Here is a 21,437-nt window from a genome sequence, read left to right on the forward strand (position 1 = left end):
AATATTAGAACTTCTATTTGTATCTAAAATAAGAATCTGAGCCATATTAACATTTGATTTTATGGATTGTTAATAGTACATATGAACTTTTAACATAAATAATAGGGATGAATCCTCAAATTTTTTGCTGATGCATAATCAAAGCAGTTTGGTGACTACTGTTCTAGATTATGAATTTCCAATCTGTGGGCTCACTGTCCTCCTGCTCTACCTTAGGGGCAACAATTATTATAAGAGTTCTATTGAAGCATGTAGGTGGACTTATATTCACATTCAGTCGATACTAAAAATGCAGTGATCTGCTCAAGGTTTGCAGGGTTCGTTTAATATGCTTTTGCTGTTATGTTTCAAAATTTACTGTAAAAGTTGCTTTCTTATACCAAAAAATATGACTCCATTGAAGGAGACACAGTTATACATGGGACACAAATAAGTGATGGGGAGAATCAAGTAACAATAAGATGTTAGGTTGGTTGTTCAAAGTATTTAACCTATTGGAAGAATTATATATACTTAAGCATCTCTCTCTTTTTCTTTAATAACAAAAATAGTTTTGTTTTTCTCTCAGTATGTTTCTTTTTCCCTTATTTTGAGTATTAGGACATTTCATGGACCTGACTCCTAGCACAGTGTTTTTTTAATTCATGTATTAGCTTGCTAGAGCTCTTATAACAAAATACCACAGACTGTGTGGCGTAAACAACAGGAATTTATTTTCTGACAATTCTGGAACTAGAAGTCCAAGATTAAGGGTTCAATATGTTTGGTTTCTTCTACAGTCCCCATCTTTGGCTGTAGAAGGCCACCTTCTTGCTGTGTTCTCACATGACCTTCTCTGTCTGCACATGTGCATCTGGCATTTCTCTGTGTGTCATAATCTCCTCTTCTCATAAGTTCACTAATCAGGTTGCATACAAGTCTCCTTTTAACTTAATCATCCCTTTAAAGTTTCTATATCCAAATACAGTCACATCCCGAGATATTAGGAGTTAGGACTTCAACATAAAACTTGAGGGAACACAGTTTAGCACATAACAATGTGCAGTTATTTAAGATGAGTCTATTTTTTCAGGAAAGAATGTGGGACCTAGCAGTATCGAGAAGCATTATGATTAGGGCAGCTATATTCTGACTTGTCAAGGACAGTCCTGATTTATTTTTATTGTCCCGACTTAATTAAAATAGCACCCCCTTGGACTGCCAGAAGTGTTTCATTTGAATGATAAATCATATGGTGATCCTGATAGAGCCAGAGTTTATGTATTTGAGCCTCAGCTCAAAAAGTACATTGCTGTGCCTAGACTGCCTTGGCTATGAAATAGACAGCGGTAGTACTTACCCCATGGGTTATTGTGATAATTAAATGAGTCAGTATGTGTAAGTTATTCAGAACACTGTCCTGCATGGAGTAAGCACCGAGTGTAACCCTGACTAAGCAAAGAGGAAGAGGATTGGATTTATCAGGTGTGATGGTGAATTTTATGTGTCAGCTTGGCTGAGCCAGTGTGCCCAAATCTTTGGTCAAACATTACTCTGGATAGTTCTGTGAGGGTGCTCTTTTGAAGGAGATTTAAATTTAAATTGATAGACTTTGAGTAAAGCAGGTTACTCTGTAATGTGGGTAAGCCTCTTCCAATCAGTTGAAGGCCTGAGTAGAACAACAGGATGACTTCCCCTGAGTAAGAAGGAACATACCAGTAGATTGTTTTCAGACCTCACCTGCAGCATTGACTCTTCCTGGTTCACAAGCAGTCTGCCTTTACACTCGAACTGCAACTCTTTCCTGGGTCTCCAGTCTGCTGACCTCCTTTGTCAGATTTTGGACTTGCCAAGCTTCCATAATCACATGTGCCAATTCCTTAAAAATAAATCTCTTTCTATACATATATATATACACATCCTGTTGGTTCAGTGTCTCTGGAGAACCTAACTAATACAGCAAGTAGGGAAGCCAAAACTGTACCTGAAGGATAACTTTTAATTTTTACAAAGTTCATATATTTCTGGATTTTTATGTCCTTCTATATTCACTATACTCTTTGCCTTCCTGTAGACATATCTGTTTTTAAAATGAAGATCTATGACAAGACACTATGGAGGATAAATGGGCACACTCTCTCTCTCATAGGAATGCAAAAGAAACCCTGAATTTTGCATTCCCATACCATGTTTTGAAGCAGTATTGATCTTATCTGATGGAATCTCATCATTATCATTCATCATTGTGAAGATTAATTATTTTAGGAAGCAAGAGTAGTAGCTTTAATAAATGTTTAAAATAAAAGAATTATAAGATTGGTTTTGGTAAAATGAGTGTTGATTAAAAAACTAGAATTGATTCACTATGCCCAAAACTGAGTCTAAAACTAAGCAAGCAAGCAGATATATTGGCAAGAGTTCAGCCAGGTTAGAAGACTGGCAAATCACCCTTATGAAAAAAGTTAAACATCTTGAAAAGCAAATAAAGGCTTGAGGTACATCTAAGTAGCAGCTATAAAATTTTTAAAAGGGTTATTATAGACGAGATAAAGACCAGATGTTTTCCAACTCAGCTGAGCTCAAATAAGAACAAAACTGGATAAAAACTGCAACATGACAGATCATTTAGGTCTAGGGAAATATTTCCTGGCAGTTAACATGGTTGGAATGGTTACTTAGGATGCTCTGGAATACTTTCAAGGGATTCTTTAAAATTGGTTAGGTTTACCTTTTTGGGACGTGAAACAAAGTGGAAACTACAGATTTAGGTTCTCCAGTTGAGTAAGCAGCAGAATTACTGGGGTTAGGTGGGTTGAGGAGACTTAAAACAAAACAACAACAACAACAAAAAACCCCACAGGCTTCATTTCTATGAAGTAATAGAGGGAGTTTCCAGGATATATTGTTGAGAATAAAAGCACGGTGCAAAAGAATATGGCATGATACTTTGGTATAAGTCTAAAAGGGAAAAAGGAACATGTATGTATGCTTACTTGCTTTTTTTCTCTTCAAAAAGAAACACAGAAAGAACAAACCAGAAACTAATACAATTAGTTACCTGTTGGTAATGGGGTGGAAGATGAGAATCAGATTTCTCTTTGTATACTTTTTTTTTAGTTTTCTATTATTGATATAATAAATTCCCATAAATTTAGCTCCTTAACAACACAAATTTACTATTTTACAGTTCTGGAGATCATAGTCGAATATTGGTCTCACTGGGCTAAAGTTAAGGTGTTAACAAGGCTGCATTAATTCTGAAAGTTCTAGAGGAAAGTTCATCTCCTTCCTTTTTCTAGCTTCAAGAGGCAACCTGCATTCCTTGGCTGATGGTCCTTTTCTCCATTGTCAAAGCCAGCAGCACAGCATTTTTAAATCTCTTTGAATCTGACCTTTCTCCTCCCCCTTTCACTTTGTAAGATCCTTCTGATTACATTCAGGTCCATAAAATAATTGAGAATATTCTTGTTATCTTAAGGTCAACTGGTTAGCAATCTTAATTCTTCTTTATTCTGTAACATATTCATAGCTTCTGGCAATTAAGATGTGGATGTCTTTTGCCAGGACGGTGGGTGGGGGAGGCATCATTCTGCCTACCACATCTTTTAAAAATAATCTTAACTTTTGAATGATGTAAATTTTTATATATTCAAAAATAAAATCGAATCAAAAATGTGTAATAAAAGCAAACTCTAAAATTGAACATAAATAGAAACAACTAAGCCTAACTCTATATTAAATGGTAACATAACTATACTGGGGAGAAAAAAAGAATTTATTCCACTAAATTTTGAACACAGGACTACCAGTACATCCTTAAAATAAGATGTATTTTAAGGACTAAAATAATGACACAGAAATCTTAATTTGTACCGGGCAAATGTGTTGTTGGCAATGGTTGTAGTGTAGTCACCTCAAAACTATTTTGAATATATTTTAGGAAAGTGTAAATGAGCTAATGTGTTAATGTTGTGGGGAGCCAGGGTAATCATTGTGGAAAAAGGAAGATAAAATACGGAATGCAGAAGGTGAAGGAGAAGCTTGTGGTATTGGATTTTTTTATGTCTATTCCCTGAAGTGGCATAGAATATTGACATCCCAGGAGCATTGAGCACACCTAGTACCAAATCTTGGTTTCCAAATAGCATTTTTTGCTAAAAGAAACTAAGGCACTTTAAAGAAATGTCTCATCTCAGGTGGATAGGTGTAAGATACAAGGGAAGCCTATAACAACGAATAGTGCCAAAAAGTAAAGTAATGCTTAAAGACTGATGGAGACATGTCCAAAAGACACAGAGCTCCCACTGGCCAAACTTAAGACATTGGAGCATCAAACAGATAAATCAAAAAGTAGTAACAGATTTTGACTTAAAAAAGGAATTCTTGATATTACAGTAGAGGCAGCTGGGGTTGAGAGGGAAAGCAGTTTTGTGTCTGTGAGTGTGTGTGTGTGTGTGTGTGTGTGTGTGTGTTCCAATAAAACTTTATTTACAAACACTGAAAATTGAATTTTATGTAATTTTCGTGTGTTGTGATATATTCTTTTTTTATTTTATTGTACTTTAGGTTCTGGGGTACATGTGCAGATTATGCAGGATTGTTGCATAGGTACATACACGGCAAGGTGGTTTGCTGCCTCCATCCCCCGACACCTATATCTGGGACTTCCCCCTACATTATCCCTCCCTAACCTCCCCAAACCCACTGTCCCTCCCCATGACCCCCAACAGACCCCAGTGTGTGATGCTCCCCTCCCTGTGTCCGTGTGTTCTCATTGTTCAATATCCACCTATGAGTGAGAACATGCAGTGTTTGATTTTCTGTTGTCAGTTTGCTGAGATTTTCAGATTCATCTGTGTCCCTACAAAGGACACAAACTCATCATTTTTTATGACTCCATAGTATTCCATGGTGTGTATGTGCCACATTTTCCTTGTCCAGTCTACCATCGATGGACATTTGGGTTGGTTCCAGGTCTTTGCTGTTGTAAACAGTGCCGCAATGAACATACTTGTGCATGTGTCTTTATAATAGAATGATTTATAATTCTTTGGATATATACCCAGAAATGGAATTACTGGGTCAAATAGAATTTCTATTTCTAGGTCCTTGAGAAAGCGCCATACTGTCTTCCACAATGGTTGAACTAATTTACACTCCCACGAACGTGTAAAAGTGTTCCTATTTTTCCACATCCTCTCCAGCATCTGTTGTCTCCAGATTTTTTAATGATAGCCATTCCAACTGGCATGAGATGGTACCCCAATGTGGTTTTGATTTGCATTTCTCTAATGACCAGTGATGATGAGCATTTTTTCATATGTTTGTTGGCAACATATATTTCTTCTTTGGAAATGTGTTCGTTCATATCCTTCACCCACTTTTGAATGGGTTTGTTTTTTTCTTCTTGTAAATTTGTTTTAGTTCTTTATAGATTCTGGATATTAGCCCTTTGTCAGATGAGTGGATTTCAAAATTTTTTTCCCATTCTGTTGGTTGCTGGTTCACTTTAATGATTGTTTCTTTTGCTGTACAGAAGCTCTGGAGTTTAGTTAGGTACCATTTGTCTATTTTGGTTTTTGTTGCCAATGCTTTTGATGTTTTAGTCATGAAGTCCTTACCTGTGCCTATGTCATGAATGGTTTTGCCTAGGTTTTCTTCTAGGGTTTTTATGGTGTTAGGTCTTATGTTTAAGTCTTTAATCCATCTGGAGTTAATTTTAGCGTAAGGTGTCAGGAACGGGTCCAGTTTCTGCTTTCTGCACATGGCTAGCCAGTTTTCCCAACACCACTTATTAAACAGGGAGTCCATTCCCCATTGCTTGTTTTCTCAGGTTTGTCAAAGATCAGATGGTTGTAGATGTGTAGTATTGCCTCCAAGGCCTCTGTTCTGTTCCATTGATCTATATGTCTGTTTTGGTACCAGTACCATGCTGTTTTGGTTACTGTAGGCTTGTAGTATAGTTTGAAGTCAGGTAGCATGACACCTCCAGCTTTGTTCTTTTTGCTTAGGATTGTCTTGGCTATACAGGTTCTCTTTTGGTTCCATATGAAGTTTAATGTGTTTTTTTTCTGTTCTGTGAAGAAGGTCATTGGTAGCTTGAATCTATAAGTTACTTTGGGCAGTATGGCCATTTTCACAGTATTAATTCGTCCTAACCATGAGCATGGAATGTTTCTCCATCTGTTTGTGTCCTCTCTTATTTTTTTGAGCAGTGGTTTGTAGTTGTCTTTGAAGAAGTCCTTTACTTCCTTTGTTAGTTGTATTCCTAGGTATTTTATTCTCTTTGTAGTAATTGTGAATGGGAGTTCGCTCTTGATTTGGTACTCTGTTACTCTGTTATTGGTGTATAGGAATGCTTGTGTTTCTGCCCATTGATTTTGTATCCTGAGACTTTGCTGAAGTTGCTTATCAGTTTAGGGAGATTTTGAGCTAAAACGATGGGGTCTACTAAATATACAATCATGTCGTCTGCAAATAGAGAAAATTTGACTTCCTCCTTTCCTAATTGAATACCCTTTATTTCTTTTTCTTGCCTGATTTCTCTGGCTAGAACTTCCAATACTATGTTGAATAGGAGTGGTGAGAGAGGGCATCCTTGTCTAGTGCCAGATTTCAAAGGGAATACTTCCAGTTTTTGCCCATTCAGTATGATATTGGCTGTGGGTGTGTCATAAATAGCTTTTATTATTTTGATAAACATTCCTTCAATACCTAGTTTTTTGAGAGTTTTTAGCAAAAAACGCGTTGAATTTTGTCGAAGGCCTTCTCTGCATGTATTGAGATAATTATGTCATTTGGTTCTGTGTATGTAGTGGATTACATTTATAAACTTGCCTGTGTTGAACCAGGCTTGCATTCCTGGGATGAGGCCTATGTGATCGTGATGGGTAAGCTTTTTGATGTGCTGTTGCAATTGGTTTGCCAGTATCTTATTGAAGATTTTTGCATCTATGTTCATCATGGATATTGGCCTGAAGTTTTCTTTTCTTGCTGAGTCTCTTCCGGGTTTTGGCATCAGGATGATGTTGGTCTCGTAAAATGATTTGGGAAGGATTCCCTCTTTTTGTATATTGTTTGGGATAGTTTCAAAAGGAGTGGTACCAGCTCCGCTTTGTATGTCTGGTGGAATTTGGCTGTGAACCTGTCTGGACCTGGACTTTTTTGGTTGTTAGGCCATTAATTTCTGCCTCAACTTCAGCCCTTGTTATTGGTCTATTCATGGTTTCAACTTCTTCCTGGTTTAGGCTTGGTGCAAGTGTCCAGGAATTCATCCATTTCTTCCAGGTTTACTGGTTTATTTGCATAGAGTTGTTTGTAGTAATCTCTGATGGTAGTTTGTATTTCTGTGGAATTGGTGGTGATATCCCCTTTAACATTTTTTATTGCACATATTTGATTTTTCTCTCTTTTCTTTTTTATTAGTCTCACTAGCAGTCTGTCTATTTTGTTATCTTTTCAAAAAACCAACTCCTGGAATTAATTGATTTTTTTGAAGGGTTTTTTGTGTCTCTGTCTCCTTCAGTTCTGCTCTGATCTTAGTTATTTCTTGTCTTCTGCTAGGTTTTGAGTTTTTTTGATCTTGCTCCTCTACCTCTTCAATTTTGATGATAGGGTGTTGATTTTAGATCTTTCCTCCTTCTTATATGGGCATTTATTGCTATAAATTTCCCTCTACTCACTGCTTTGAACCTGACCCAGAGATTCTTCTGTGTTGTGTCTTTGTTCTCATTGGTTTTGAAGGACATCTTTATTTCTGCCTTCATTTCATTGCTTATCCAGTCAACATTCAGGAGCCAGTTGTTCAGTTTCCATGAAGGTGTGCAATTCTGAGTTAGTGTCTTAATCCTGAGTTCTAATTTAATTGCACTGTTGTCTGAGAGACTGTTTGTTATGATTTCCATTCTTCTGCATTTGCTGAGGAGTGATTTATTTCCAATTATGTGGTCAGTTTTAGAGAAGATGCCATGTGATGCTGAGAAGAATGTATATTCTGTGGATTTGGGGTGGAGATGTCTGTAGATGTCTATTAGGTCCATTTGGTCCAGATATGAGTTCAAGTCCTCGATATCCTTGTTAATTTTCTGTCTCATTGATCTGTCTAATATTGACAATGGAGTGTTAAATCTCCCACTGTTATTGTGTGGAAGTCTAAGTCTCTTTGTAGGTCATTAAGAACTTGCTTTATGTATCTGGGTGCTCCTGTATTGGGTGTGTTTATAATTAGGATCATTAGCTCTTGTTACATTGATCCTTTTACCATTATGTAATGTCCTTCTTTGTCTCTTTTGATCTCTGTTGGTTTAAAGTCCATTTTATCAGAGACTAGGATTGCAACTCCTGCTTTTTTTTTTCTCTCCATTTGCTTGGTAAATCTTCCTCCATCCCTTTATTTTAGCCTATGTGTGTCCTTACACATGAGATGGGTTTCCTGAATACAGCACACCAATGGTTCTTGACTTTTTATCCAATTTGCCGGTCTGTGTCTTCGAGGCATTTAGCCCATTTACATTTAGGTTTAATATTGTTATGTGTGAATTTAATCCTGCCATTTTGATGCCAGCTGGATGTTTTGCCCATTAGTTGACGCATTTTTTTCATTGTGTCGGTCATTACCATTTAGTACATTTTTGGAGTGGCTGGTACTGGTTCTTCCTTTCATTGTTTAGTGCTTCTTTCAGGAACTCTTGTAAGGCAGGCCTGGTGGTGATAAAATCTCTCAGCAATTGCTTGTTTGTAAAGGATTTTATTTCTCCTTCACTTCTGAAGCTTACTTTGGCTGGATATGAAATTCTAGGTTGAAAGTTCTTTTCTTTGAAGATGTTGAATATTGGCCCCCTCTCTCTTCTGGCTTGTAGGGTTTCTCCTGAGAGATCTACTGTGAGTTTGATGGGCTTCCCTTTGTGGGTAACCTGACCTTTCTGTATGGCTGCCCTTAGCATTTTTTCCTTCATTTCAACCCTGATGAATCTGACGATTATAGGCGTTGGGGTTGCTCTTCTTGAGGAATATGTTTGTGGTGTATTCTGTATTTCCTGGGTTTGAATGGTGGCCTGCCTTGCTAGGTTGGGGAAGTTCTCCTGGATAATATCCTGAAGAGCGTTTTCCAGCTTGGATTCATTTTCTCTGTCACATTCAGGTACACCTATCAAATATAGGTTAGGTCTTTTCACATAATACCATATTTCTTGGAGACTTTGTTCATTTCTTTTCACTCTTTTTTCTCTAATCTTGCCTTCTTGTTTTATTTCATTGATATGATCTTCTATCTCTGATATCCTTTCTTCTCCTTGGTCGATTTGGCTATCGAAACTTGTGTGTGCTTCGGAAAGTTCTCGTGCTATATTTTTCAGCTCCATCAAGTTGTTTATATTCTTCTCTAGGCTGTTTATTCTGTTTAGCATTTCATCTAAACTTTTTTCAGGTTCTTAGTTTCTTTGCAGTGGGTTAGAACATGTTCCTTTAGCTCAGAGAAGTTTGTTATTACCCACCTTCTGAAGCCTATTTCTGTTAATTCCTCAGACTCATTCTCCATCCAGTTTTATTCCCTTACTAGTGAGGAGTTGTGATCCCTTGGAGGGTGAGAGGCGTTCTGGTTTTTGGTGTTTTCATCCTTTTTGCACTGATTTCTTCCCATCTTTGTGGATTTATCTGCCTGTGGTCTTTGTAGTTGGTGACTTTCGGATGGGTTCTCTGAGAGGACATCCTTTTTGTTGATGTTGAAGCTATTTTTTTTTTCTTTCTGTTTTTTAGTTTTCCGTTTAACAGGCCCCTCTGCTGTGGGACTGCTGGAGGTCCACTCCAGACCCTGCTTGCCTGGGGATCACCCACGGGGGCTGCAGAACTGTAAGCGTTGCTGCTGGTTTCTTCTTCTGCTCTCTTTGTCCCAAAAGGGTACCTGCCAGATGTCAGCCTGAGCTCTCCTTTATGAGGTGTTTCTCTCTGGATATACGGGGGTCCAGGAGCTGCTTGAGGAGACTGTTTCTTACAGGAGCTCAAGTGCTGTGCTGGGAGCTCTATTGTTCTGTGCAGCACTGCTGGGCAGGTACATTTAGGTCTGGAGCAGTGGAACTCATCATTGCCTCTTTTCCCAGGTGCTCTGTCCTAGGAAGGTGGAGCTTTATTTATAAGTTCCTGATGTGCTGCTGCCTTTATTCAGAAATGCCCCACCCAGCAAGGAGGTAGTATAGTCAGAGTTTGCTAGCAGAGGCATTGCTGAGCTGCTGAGGGCTCTGCCCAGCTGCTGTGTAAACTCTCTTGCAGTGTTGTTTACAGAGGTACAGTTAGAACTGCCTCGGTAGTGGCAGATTGCCTCAGTAGTAGCAGATGCCCTTCCCTGCACTGAGCTGGACCATCTCAGGTCTGCTTGCGGTGAAACTCTCAATCCAGAGCATTTCAGGTTGCTGATTTTGTGGGTGTGGGACCTGCCAAGCCCAATCACCTGGCTTCCTGTCTAGCCCTCTGCCTTTCAGTTCAATGGGCGGCTCTGTCTCCCAGGCTTTCCAGGTGCCAGTTGAAATGGCCACCTTGATTTGTGTGAGTTTTTGTGTGGAAACACGGCACCGGCTGAAACAGCTACACTGGAAATTCATGGTGCTTTTTGGCCCAGTAATCTCCTGGTCTGTGGGCAATGAAGACTCATTTGGAAATGCAGTGATCACTCACCCTCTGTTGTTCTTGCTGGGAACTGCACTCCAGAGCTGTTCCTATTTGGCCATCTTGGATGCTCCTCAGAAAGAAGTTTTTTTTTAAGAGAACAATGCCAACTAATAAATGCAAAAGAATAGAATTGGAAAATCATTATTTTTGTAATCCGATTCAGACAGGATCATCAACGGATGTTAAAATGATTAGATGAAATGTAGCTGGCATATAGTGTATTTACAATATTGCAAAATATCTCACAGGTTATTAATTAAGGAAAAAATTATTTATGATAGAGAAATCTAGTCAGTATTGCCTTAAGTGATCAAACTTGGCATCACAACAATGAAACACACTGACATTTTGTGCCTCCTGATTTGATGGAACTTGACTCTAGTCATGAGGCTAAAAAATCAAGCAATTACAGATGTAGGACATTTTATAAGGCAACATGTCGAGACCCCAGATTAAAAGAAACAAATGTAAACAAACTGAAGCAAAGTAATGACCAATAAATGCAGTTTTTGACCCTTGATTAGACCTTGAATTTTTAAAATAATGGCTATAGAAGCCATTACTGGGACAAATGGAAAATTTTGAATGTAGACTATGTAATAAGTAATATTGTATCTACATTAAATATCTTGTGTATAAAAATGGTATTGTGTTCATATATGAAAAGCTCTTAGTTCTCAGGAAATATATGTTGAAGTATTCAGGCATAAATTTAGCATAACATCAACAACTATCAGTTTAGAAAAGAAGTAGATGTGTACATGTAACATATATGTACGCACACATATAATGAGAATGAAATGAATGCAGCAAAATGGAAATGCTGACTTTCGGCAGAGCTGTTTTTCATACCACACTTTCAAATTTTTATAGGTCTGATTTTCAAAGTAACAAGTAGAAGAAGAAAACCCTTTTTTGCACCCCAGGGCTTCTTGCTACCCTTTGTGCTTATTCAGTTTGTATTTCAAGTTGTTGTTAAAATATTTTTCTTCTTCTTCTTTGTAAACAATGTGTTTCTGGTTATCTATTTGGAAGCCTTCCCTGACATCCAGCTCTGGCTTTGAGTCCCTAGACAATGTGATTTTTCTGAATACATATAATAGCAAATAGAAGAGATTTCTTGAATGTGTGTGATAGCGAATAGAAGAGCTTCAGTGAAAGTAGTGTTTCATGTTAATCTCTGTGGAGCTCTAATTTATAGGAAAAACATTTGAAAATAAAATAGTAAATAAAGTGGACAGATAGTATTACTTTATAACTGGCACTCAGTAAATATGTGCCAAGTATGAGTGTATTTTGTAAGCGTCTAAATATCATTAAAAATATCACCTGATAGTAACAATAACAACAACAATTTTTTAAAATCACGGATTTCCAGGCCCTCCTTCAGAGCTGTTGAAGGGTAATCTCTAAAGATAAGACCCTGATCTACCTTTGAAACAAGTTTGCTATGTTCTCCTGATCACTGAAATTGATGTCTTTAAGAAGATCTCAGATGTTGAAGGGCTCCCTTCCTGCCTTTGGGCTCAGCCTTAAGTCCTCCCGCTCACCTCATCTTCCATCCTCGCCAGTCTCTGCTCGCCTCTGCTGATGGGGATTCTTTACCATCTGCCATGATCTATATACTTAATTATTTTTCCTCGCTACCCATCCCACCTTGTTTGCTTTCTCTTGGTTTTCCACCTCTCTCCATGAGTACTAGTTCCATGTTACTCAGTGTATTCTCCATGGAGACAGCCCACCCAGTCTCACACCTAACTGCTGCTGCTCATCTAGTAGGTGGGACAGTGTTTTTCACAACATATATATATATATATATTTCAGGACTCTGTGATTTTCCATGAAGAAAGTCTCTCTAGAATACCAATATCTCTGTGGGAAACTCTGAGAATATACACCATATTTATGCTTCGTGGGTCTATGCAAACAGGCGATTGAGGATAATGGTTAAGATGGTGGGCTCTGGAGTCAAACTGCTTGGTTCTAAAGACAGATTAACCACTTGGTAGCTGTATGACTTTTGGCTAGTTTTTTAACCTCCAAACTTAGGTTTCTCATCTGTAAAAGGGAAATACTAACAGAACCTAATTTAAATCGTTTCTGTGAAAATTAAAGGAGTTTACATTTAATAGCACCTAGAAAAATGCTGTATGCATTCCTATACACCAATAACAGACTTAAAGAGAGCCAAATTAAGAACGAACTGCCATTTACAATTGCTACAAAGAGAATAAAATACCTAGGAATATAACTAACAAGGAACATAAAGGACCTCTTCAAGGAGAACTACAAACCACTGCTCAACGAAATAAGAGAGGACACAAACAGATGGAGAAACATTCCATGTTCATGATTGAAAGATTCAATATCGTGAAAATGGCCATACTCCTCAAAGTAATTTACAGATTCAATGCTCTCCCCAAAAAGCTACCAATGACCTTCTTCACAGAACTCGAAAAAAAACACCTTAAACTTCATATGGAACCAAAAGAGAGCCCGCATAGCAAAGTCAATTCTAAGCAAAAAGAACAAAGCAGGAGGCATCAAACTACCAGACTTCAAACTATACTACAAGGCTACAGTAATCAAAACAGCGTGGTACTGGTACCAAAACAGAGATATAGACCAATGGAACAGAACAGAGGCCTCAGAGGCAACACAACATACCTACAACCATCCAATCTTTGACAAACCTGACAAAAACAAGCAATGGGGAAAGGATTCCCTGTTTAATAAATGGCGTTGGGAAAACTGGCTAGCAATGTGCAGAAAGCAGAAACTGGACTCCTTTCTGACACTTTACACTAAAATTAACTCCAGACGGATTAAAGACTTAAACATAAAACCTAACACCATAAAAACCCTAGAAGAACATCTAGGCAAAACCATTCAGGACATAGGCTTAGGCAAGGACTTCATGACCAAAACACCAAAAGCATTGACAACAAAAGCCAAAATAGACAAATGGGACCTGATCAAACTCCACAGCTTTTGCACGGCAAAAGAAACAGTCATTAGAGTGAATCAGCAACCAACAGAATGGGAAAAAAATTTTACAGTCTACACATCTGACAAAGGGCTGATATCCAGAATTTACCATGAACTAAAGCAGATTTACAAGAAAAAAACAAGCCCATTCAAAAGTGGGCGAAGGATATGAACAGACACTTTACAAAAGAAGACATACATGAGGCCAACAAACATATGAAAAAATGCTCATCATCACTGGTCATTAAAGAAATGCAAATCAAAACTACATTGAGATACCATCTCATGCCAGTGAGATTGGCAATCATTAAAAAATCTGGAGACAACAGATGCTGGAGAGGATGTGGAGAAATAGGAACACTTTTACACTGTTGGTGGGAGTGTAAATTAGTTCAACCATTGTGGAAGACAGTGTGGCAATTCCTCAAGGACCTAGAAATAGAAATTCCATTTGACCCAGCAATCCCATTGCTGGGTATATATCCAAAGGATTATAAATCATTCTACTATAAAGACACATGCACACGAATGTTCATTGCAGCACAGTTTACAATAACAGACCTGGAACCAACCCAAATGCCCATCGATGATAGACTGGACAGGGAAAATGTGGCACATATACACCATGGAATATTATGCAGCCATCACAAACGATGAGTTCGTGTCCTTTGTAGGGACATGGATGAATCTGGAAACCATCCTTCTCAACAAACTGAGACAAGAACAGAAAATCAAACACCACATGTTCTCACTCATAGGCGGGTGTTGAACAATGAGAATACATGGACACAGGGAGGGGAACACTACACACTAGGGTCTGTTGGGGGGAAATAGGGGAGGGGACAGTGGGGGGTGGGGAGTGGGGGAGAGATATCATGGGGTGAAATGCCAGATATAGGTGAAGGGGAGGAAGGCAGCAAAGCTGCCACGTGTGTACCTAAGCAACAATCTTGGATGATCTTCACATGTACCCCAAAACCTAAAATACAATAAAAAAAAAAAAGAAAAATGCTCTATAAGTGCTTACTATTTTTTTCTTTGTATTTCAATGGCTACAAAAGGCATTTACTATTTTTTTTAATTCATCATCACCTTTCTATGGAATGTTAAATAAATCTGGATCAAATTCTGCTTTCAAGATATTAATAACGATTCTTATAAAATGATTTCTTTCTTGCTTTCTTTGTGTTTCTCATGAACTCAGGTTTCTCTGGGACTTCTGCATGCCCATGCCACACATATCCTGTGGCCCCCAGAGCGCTGGCAGAAATTGGAATCTGTTCTTCCTCCAGAGCGCTTACCAGTACGGATTCAAGAGGATTGACTGCGTGGATCTACCTGAGTTGCTGGCAATGGGAGGCCAATTGCTGGAGAGGAATAGAAAAAAAAAACCTCCAAAAGGGAAAAACTTCCAACCATACGCTGCTGTGCGAGAAATATTTATAGCACGTTAGGATGATCTGTATTGTTAATTAAATACTTTTCAAACATTAAACAGTATTAAATGGCACCTGATTTGTGTTAAATTTTAGTAACCTGTTGTTTAATGCTCCCAAAATATGCAGACCTTTGGAAATATAAAAACATTGTACCCACATGTCTTAATGGGGCTAAATTTCAGATTATTTGTTACCTATACTTATTATATTGATTGTTGGGTTTTGATTCTGGTGCTTGCTGCTGAAATAAATTGAAAATTAATATTCAATAAAAATGATTTATTTGCCACTTACTGTTAAGGTAGAACAAGAAGGAACACATGTTATACATATAATGATAGGAATTATGTTGTGATTTGTAGTATCTACAAAGCAGTAACTGCCAGTTAGGAAAAACAGCAAACAGCAGGTCCTGTTTTGTTTGTTTTGGTCATAATTTGTTCAGGTCCTGTTTTGAGTGTTTAATTTTCATTCAGTACATCCATTAATAAGGAATTTCTCTTCTGAATATAAAGAAATAAAGTAATGGAGAACCCATTCTATTGATACTTACATACAGTCAAGCCTTTCTTATTGGCCCTTTTTAAGCCAACATTTCTGAGTGATCTCATGCCTGTTCACAATGATGAGCAAACCTATTTATCAGCATTTAGTCCTACTATTTGTTTAAAAGTTCTGAATAAAATAGAAGAAAAAACAGTCCAGATCAGCCAAGTTTGATTTTCCTCCCCTAATTACTTCTCAGTATTCATGTCTATAATACTGAAATCACCAATTGCAAAGTAACAGTAGAACAAGAGAGTCTGTAATTTGTATAGATAAGGAGATAAATTCCCTGCATCTAAGTCTATATTTATGAAAGCTTCTTTTTCTCCCATTGGTTAGAGGTTTGTGCAAATTAGTATTAACATCATCATATTCAACAAATATTGACAAGCACTTAAATACTAAGTTGAACAGAATTTTGTTTTAAAAGCAGAAATTGCTTAAAATTTTTCTGTGGCTCTTCATTGCCCTTCTCAATTCTTTAATTCCATTTTCTCTTTTCCCCAACTTGAACTTCATAGCCTGGCTTTTAACTGCATTTTACCAAATACTCACTGCTATTTCAAGGCTTGTAATTTTTTTTTTCTTTCTTAGCAAAGTGTATCCCTTGGAATTATATGTAAAATGTTTAGTGCATGAAGGCACTGACCCTTTACTTACTGGAATACAGAAAGTCTAAGGGTCATATAACAAGGGACTGGGAGTGTTGAGGGAAGGTAGAGTAAGGAACAAATATAGAGGTACTTGTAGTGGTGACTACCTGCTGGAACACAGGAAGGTCTAAGAGTCATATGAGAGTGGATTGGGAGTACTGAGGGGAGGTAGAGTAAAGAACAAATAGACAGGTGCTTGTAGTAGCTGCTATTTACCACTGGTATAGAAGAGTTCAATATTTTAACAGTTTAGCCAATTGGCTATTAGCCTTGCTACCTTATTGACTACCCATGCCATTGTTACTGGAACTATTCATTCAAGATTGTAAATCTTTGGAGAGAAGGTAAATGCTTTTTCTATTCAATGTTCTATTCACTAACCATCCAGCACATCACCAGCAGAGTTAATGCCTAATGCTTGTTGAACAGGTCAGCTGACTAGTTACTTCCTCAGGAATACAAATCCAGACAGAGTCACTGCTCTACCTGGTGCATACATTTCATGAATATATCACTCTGCATGTTAATGATTCACGTCCATATTTTCTCCCCTACTAGACTGTGAACCATTAGTCTTATCTAGTGCAGGGTTTGTCTTGCTCAACTTGGTCATACGATTGCTCATAATTGACAGTAAAATCCTGTCCTATCACTGTATGAATCCTAGGTACTGTGTTAAAGGAAAATCAAAGCAGATAAAACAAATGATCTCATTGTCTATTAGTGGGGGTAGAGGAACTGTAAAGAGGCAAACAGTTAATATACAATTTAGCAGGAGGTGTAGAGCATGGAATAGGTGCAATGGGAGCAGAAAGGACTGTAAACCTGATTGTGTCTGAGGAAATAGGGATGGTGGAAACCATCAGAGGAGAGGTGCCATAGGCAGAGCCTTCTAGGATGAATAGAGTTCCCTTCCTGTGAATTATAAATTTAATCTATATGAACGATTTCAGTTACTTAAATAGTTTCCCCTCAAACATTACTGCCAGTTTACTGTTCATGATGTGGTGTGTGTATTGCGTTTTATACATTTAATTTGTAGAATGTAAAATAGTGATTATACCTCAGGAAGATTGAGATTTGTAATTAATTTTTTTCACTTTTTATGAAAGTCATTTCAAACACTTTTACCAAGTAATTTATAAAAATGTGTTATATATTGAAGAACTTTTAAACTCCGATGATGTTAAACCACCAAATTAGCATGCTCACTTTTGCCTTGCATATATTGTTTCCGAATTCAGATGGTTAGAAAAAAAGGAAATTTAAAGAAATTTTTATCTATGCCACAGATATAAAACATCACTTTTAGGGGGAGGGTGGAGACTGGCCTTTGGAAATGGAACTTGGAAAATACTTCAGTTTCTCAATTTACAGTTTACATAATCAACTATAGTCAATCAACAGTTGGATTTTTTTTGAAGTTTTATTCTCCATAATATTAGTCCAAAGCATTAAAATATTTTCTCTATTCACTCCTAACCCATTCTCATCTCTATATACCTGGTGATTTCCTCCTGAACCTTTCTCATGTCTACTCAAAATTGCCTCCTCATGGAACTTCTCTGGTCATCCTTTCTAAAGCAGCCACCACCACTTTGTCACTCTCTATGCACCTGGATTGCTGCATTTCCTTGATAGCACTCTCATTGTTGTGATATTATTTGTTGATGTTGTGCCAACTGGAATGTAAAGTGCATGTAATTTGTGTTGTTCAGCACTGTATTCCAATGACTACAAAAGTATCTGATGTGTCCTCATCAGTACTGTCACACTCAGATCGTATTATCTCTTCTTTCTTGTGTTACTATTGTTTTATTACTGTCATTGAACTTTTTTTTGCCCATTGTACTTTAGGTTCTGGTGTATATGTGCAGATCATGTGGGATTGTTGCATAGGTACATACATGGCAAAGCGGTTTGCTGCCTCCATCCGCCTGTCACCTATATCTGGCATTTCTCCCCATGTTATCCCTCTCCAAACTCCCACCCCCTACTGTCCCTCCCCTAGTCCCCCCCAATAGACCCCAATGTGTGATGCTCCCCTCCCTGTGTCCATGTGTTCTTATTGTTCAACACCCACCTATGAGTGAGAACATGCAGTGTTTGATTTTCTGTTCTTGTGTCAGTTTGCTGAGAATGATGGTTTCCAGATTCATCCATGTCACTTCAAAGGACACAAACTCATCATTTTTTATGTCTCCATAGTATTCCATGGTGTATATGTGCCACATTTTCCTTGTCCAGTCTATCATTGATGGGCATTTGGTTGGTTCCAGGTCTTTGCTATTGTAAACAGTGCTGCAATGAACATACTTGTGCACGTGTCTTTATAATAGAATGATTTATAATCCTTTGGGTATATACCCAGTAATGGGATTGCTGGGTCGAATGAAATTTCTATTTGTAGTTGCTTGAGGAATCGCCACACTGTCTTCCACAATGGCTGAACTAATTTACACTCCCACCAACAGTGTAAAAGTGTTCCTATTTCTCCACATCCTCTCCAGCATCTGTTGTCTCCAGATTTTTTAATGATTGCCATTCTAACTGGTGTATCTCAATGTGGTTTTGATTTACATTTCTCTAATGACCAGTGATGAGCATTTTTTTTTCATGGTTGTTGGCCTCATATGTGTCTTCTTTTGAAAAGTGTCTGTTCATATCCTTTGCCCACTTTTGAATGGGTTTTTTTTTCTTCTTGTAAATCTGTTTTAGTTTTTTGTAGATTGTGGATGTTAGCCCTTTGTCAGATGGGTAGATTGAAAAATTTTTTCTGATTCTATTGGTTGCCAGTTCACTCTAATGATTGTTTCTTTTGTTGTACAGAAGCTCTGGAGCTTAATTAGGTACCATTTGTCTATTTTGACTTTTGTTACCAATGCTTTTGGTGTTTTAGTCATGAAGTCCTTGCCTATGCCTATGTCCTGAATGGTTTTGCCTAGGTTTTCTTCTAGGGTTTTTATGGTGTTAGGTCTTATGTTTAAGTCTTTAATCCATCTGGAGTTAATTTTAGTGTAAGGTGTCAAGAAGGGGTCCAGTTTCTGTTTCCTGCACATGGCTAGCCTGTTTTCCCAACACCATTTGTTAAACAGGCAGTCCATTCCCCATTGCTTGTTTTTGTCAGGTTTGTCAAAGATCAGATGGTTGTAGATGTGTAGCATTGCCTCTGAGGCCTCTGTCCTGTTCCACTGGTCTATATCTCTGTGTTGGTACCAGTACCATGCTGTTTTGATTACTGTAGCCTTGTAGTATAGTGTGAAGTCAGGTAGCATGATGCTTCCAGCTTTGTTCTTTTTGCTTAGAATTGTCTTGGCTATTCAGGCTCTCTTTTGGTTCCATATGAAGTTTAAGGTGTTTTTTTCCAGTTCTATTAAGACAGTCATTGGTAGCTTGATGGGGATAGCATTGAGCATGTAAATTGCTTTGGGCAGTATGGGCATTTTTATGATATTGATTCTTCCTAACCATGAGCATGGAATGTTCCTCCATCTGTTTGTGTCCTCTCTTATTTCCTTGAGCAGTGGTTTGTAGTTCTCCTTGAAGAGGTCCTTTACATCCTTTGTTAGTTGTATTCCTAGGTATTTTATTTTATTTGTAGCAATTATGAATGGGAGTTTGCTCTTGATTTGGCTCTCTGTTTGTTTGTTTTGGTGTATAGGAATGCTTGTGATTTCTGCACATTGATTTTGTATCCTGAGACTTTGCTGAAGTTGCTTATCAGTTTAAGGAGATTTTGGGCTGAGATGATGGGGTCTTCTAAATATACAATCATGTCATCTGCAAATAGAGACAATTTGACTTCCTCCTTTCCTAATTGAATACCCTTTATTTCTTTTTCTTGCCTGATTGCTCTGACTAGAACTTCCAATACTATACTGAATAGGAGTGATGAGAGAGGGCATCCTTGTGTAGTGCCAGATTTCAAAGGGAATGCTTCCAGTTTTTGCCCATTCATTATGATATTGGCTGTATGTTTGTCATAAGTAGCTTTTATTATTTTGATAAACATTCCTTCAATATCTAGTTTTTTGAGAGTTTTTAGCAAAGAAAGCTGTTGAATTTTGTCGAAGGCCTTCTCTGCATGTATTGAGATAATCATGTGGTTTTTGTCTTTGGTTCTGTTTATGTGGTGGATTACGTTTATAGACTTGCATATGTTGAACCAGCCCTGCATCCCCGGGATGAAGCCTACTTGATGATGATGGATAAGCTTTATCACGTGCTCTTGAAATTGGTTTGACAGCATTTTATTGAAGATTTTTGCATCTGTGTTCATCATGGATATTGGACTAAAGTTTTCTTTTTTTGTTGAGTCTCTGCTGGGTTTTGGTATCAGGATGATGTTGGTCTCATAAAATGATTTGGGAAGGATTCCTTCTTTTTGTATTGTTTGGAATAGTTTCAGAAGGAGTGATTCCAGCTCATCTTTGTACCTCTGGTAGAATTTGGCTGTGAACCCATCTGGACCTGGGCTTTTTTTGGTTGGTAGGCTATTAATTGCTGCCTGTGCTACCACACCCAGCTAATTTTTTTTTTCTGTATTTTTAGTAGAGATGGGGTTTCGCCATGTTGGTCAGGCAGCTCTCGAACTCCTGAGCTCAGGCAATCCCCCCACCTTGGCCTCCCAAAGGGCTAGGATTATAGGTGTGAGCCACTGAGCCCAGCCTTTTCCATTTCCTTATTCCATGTCTGTAATAGTCTTTTAAATTATTTTTGTTTCTTGTTTAAATAATTTATTCTGCATTCTGGATATGTTTGTCAAATTTATCTTTCCTATCACTAATTTAGTTTACTGATATATGAATATGCATGTTTCTATTTCCAACATTAATTCTATTTTCTTGCATATTTCATTTATTTTTATTCTTTTTATCTTGACTTCTCTTACATGGTAGATGTAGCAAACACATGCACATTGAGGAGAAAAAATATTTGATTTCTAAAATTCTCTTTTTTAAAAGTAGTAACCTTTATGGAAAAAATTCTTTAAAGCCCTCATGACATGATTTTTAAAAATATATGTTACAGAAACTTTTTCAGTGTCTTACATTGCATTTTTTTTTATAATCACTTCACTATGATTGCTGATCTATCTAAGCTGCTGTTCAGAAACCAGGTGTCTCTGTTAACATCAAGTTCTACCCATTTTGGAGCTAGGGTGTTTCAAGCT

The 21,437-nt window shown here is 37.7% G+C and overlaps 1 protein-coding gene across 3 annotated transcripts in view; it reads left to right on the plus strand.

Moving 5' to 3' along the window:
• IMMP2L (inner mitochondrial membrane peptidase subunit 2) overlaps positions 1 to 17,235 on the plus strand; it is an 895,580-nt gene extending 878,345 nt beyond the window's left edge. For all 3 annotated transcript variants that reach the window (XM_021673286.2, XM_064374423.1, XM_021673289.2), the window contains exon 7: positions 14,831 to 17,235. In XM_021673286.2, coding sequence (XP_021528961.2) covers positions 14,831 to 14,950 — 120 coding nt within the window. In that variant the 3' untranslated portion in view covers positions 14,951 to 17,235. The remainder of the gene's footprint in view (positions 1 to 14,830) is intronic.
• Positions 17,236 to 21,437: the final 4,202 nt, after the last annotated feature.

The sequence above is a fragment of the Aotus nancymaae genome, unplaced genomic scaffold (assembly GCF_030222135.1).
Source record: "Aotus nancymaae isolate 86718 unplaced genomic scaffold, 86718_ANA_hifiasm-v0.15.2.pri h1tg000002l, whole genome shotgun sequence".
NCBI classification, from domain to species: domain Eukaryota; kingdom Metazoa; phylum Chordata; class Mammalia; order Primates; family Aotidae; genus Aotus; species Aotus nancymaae.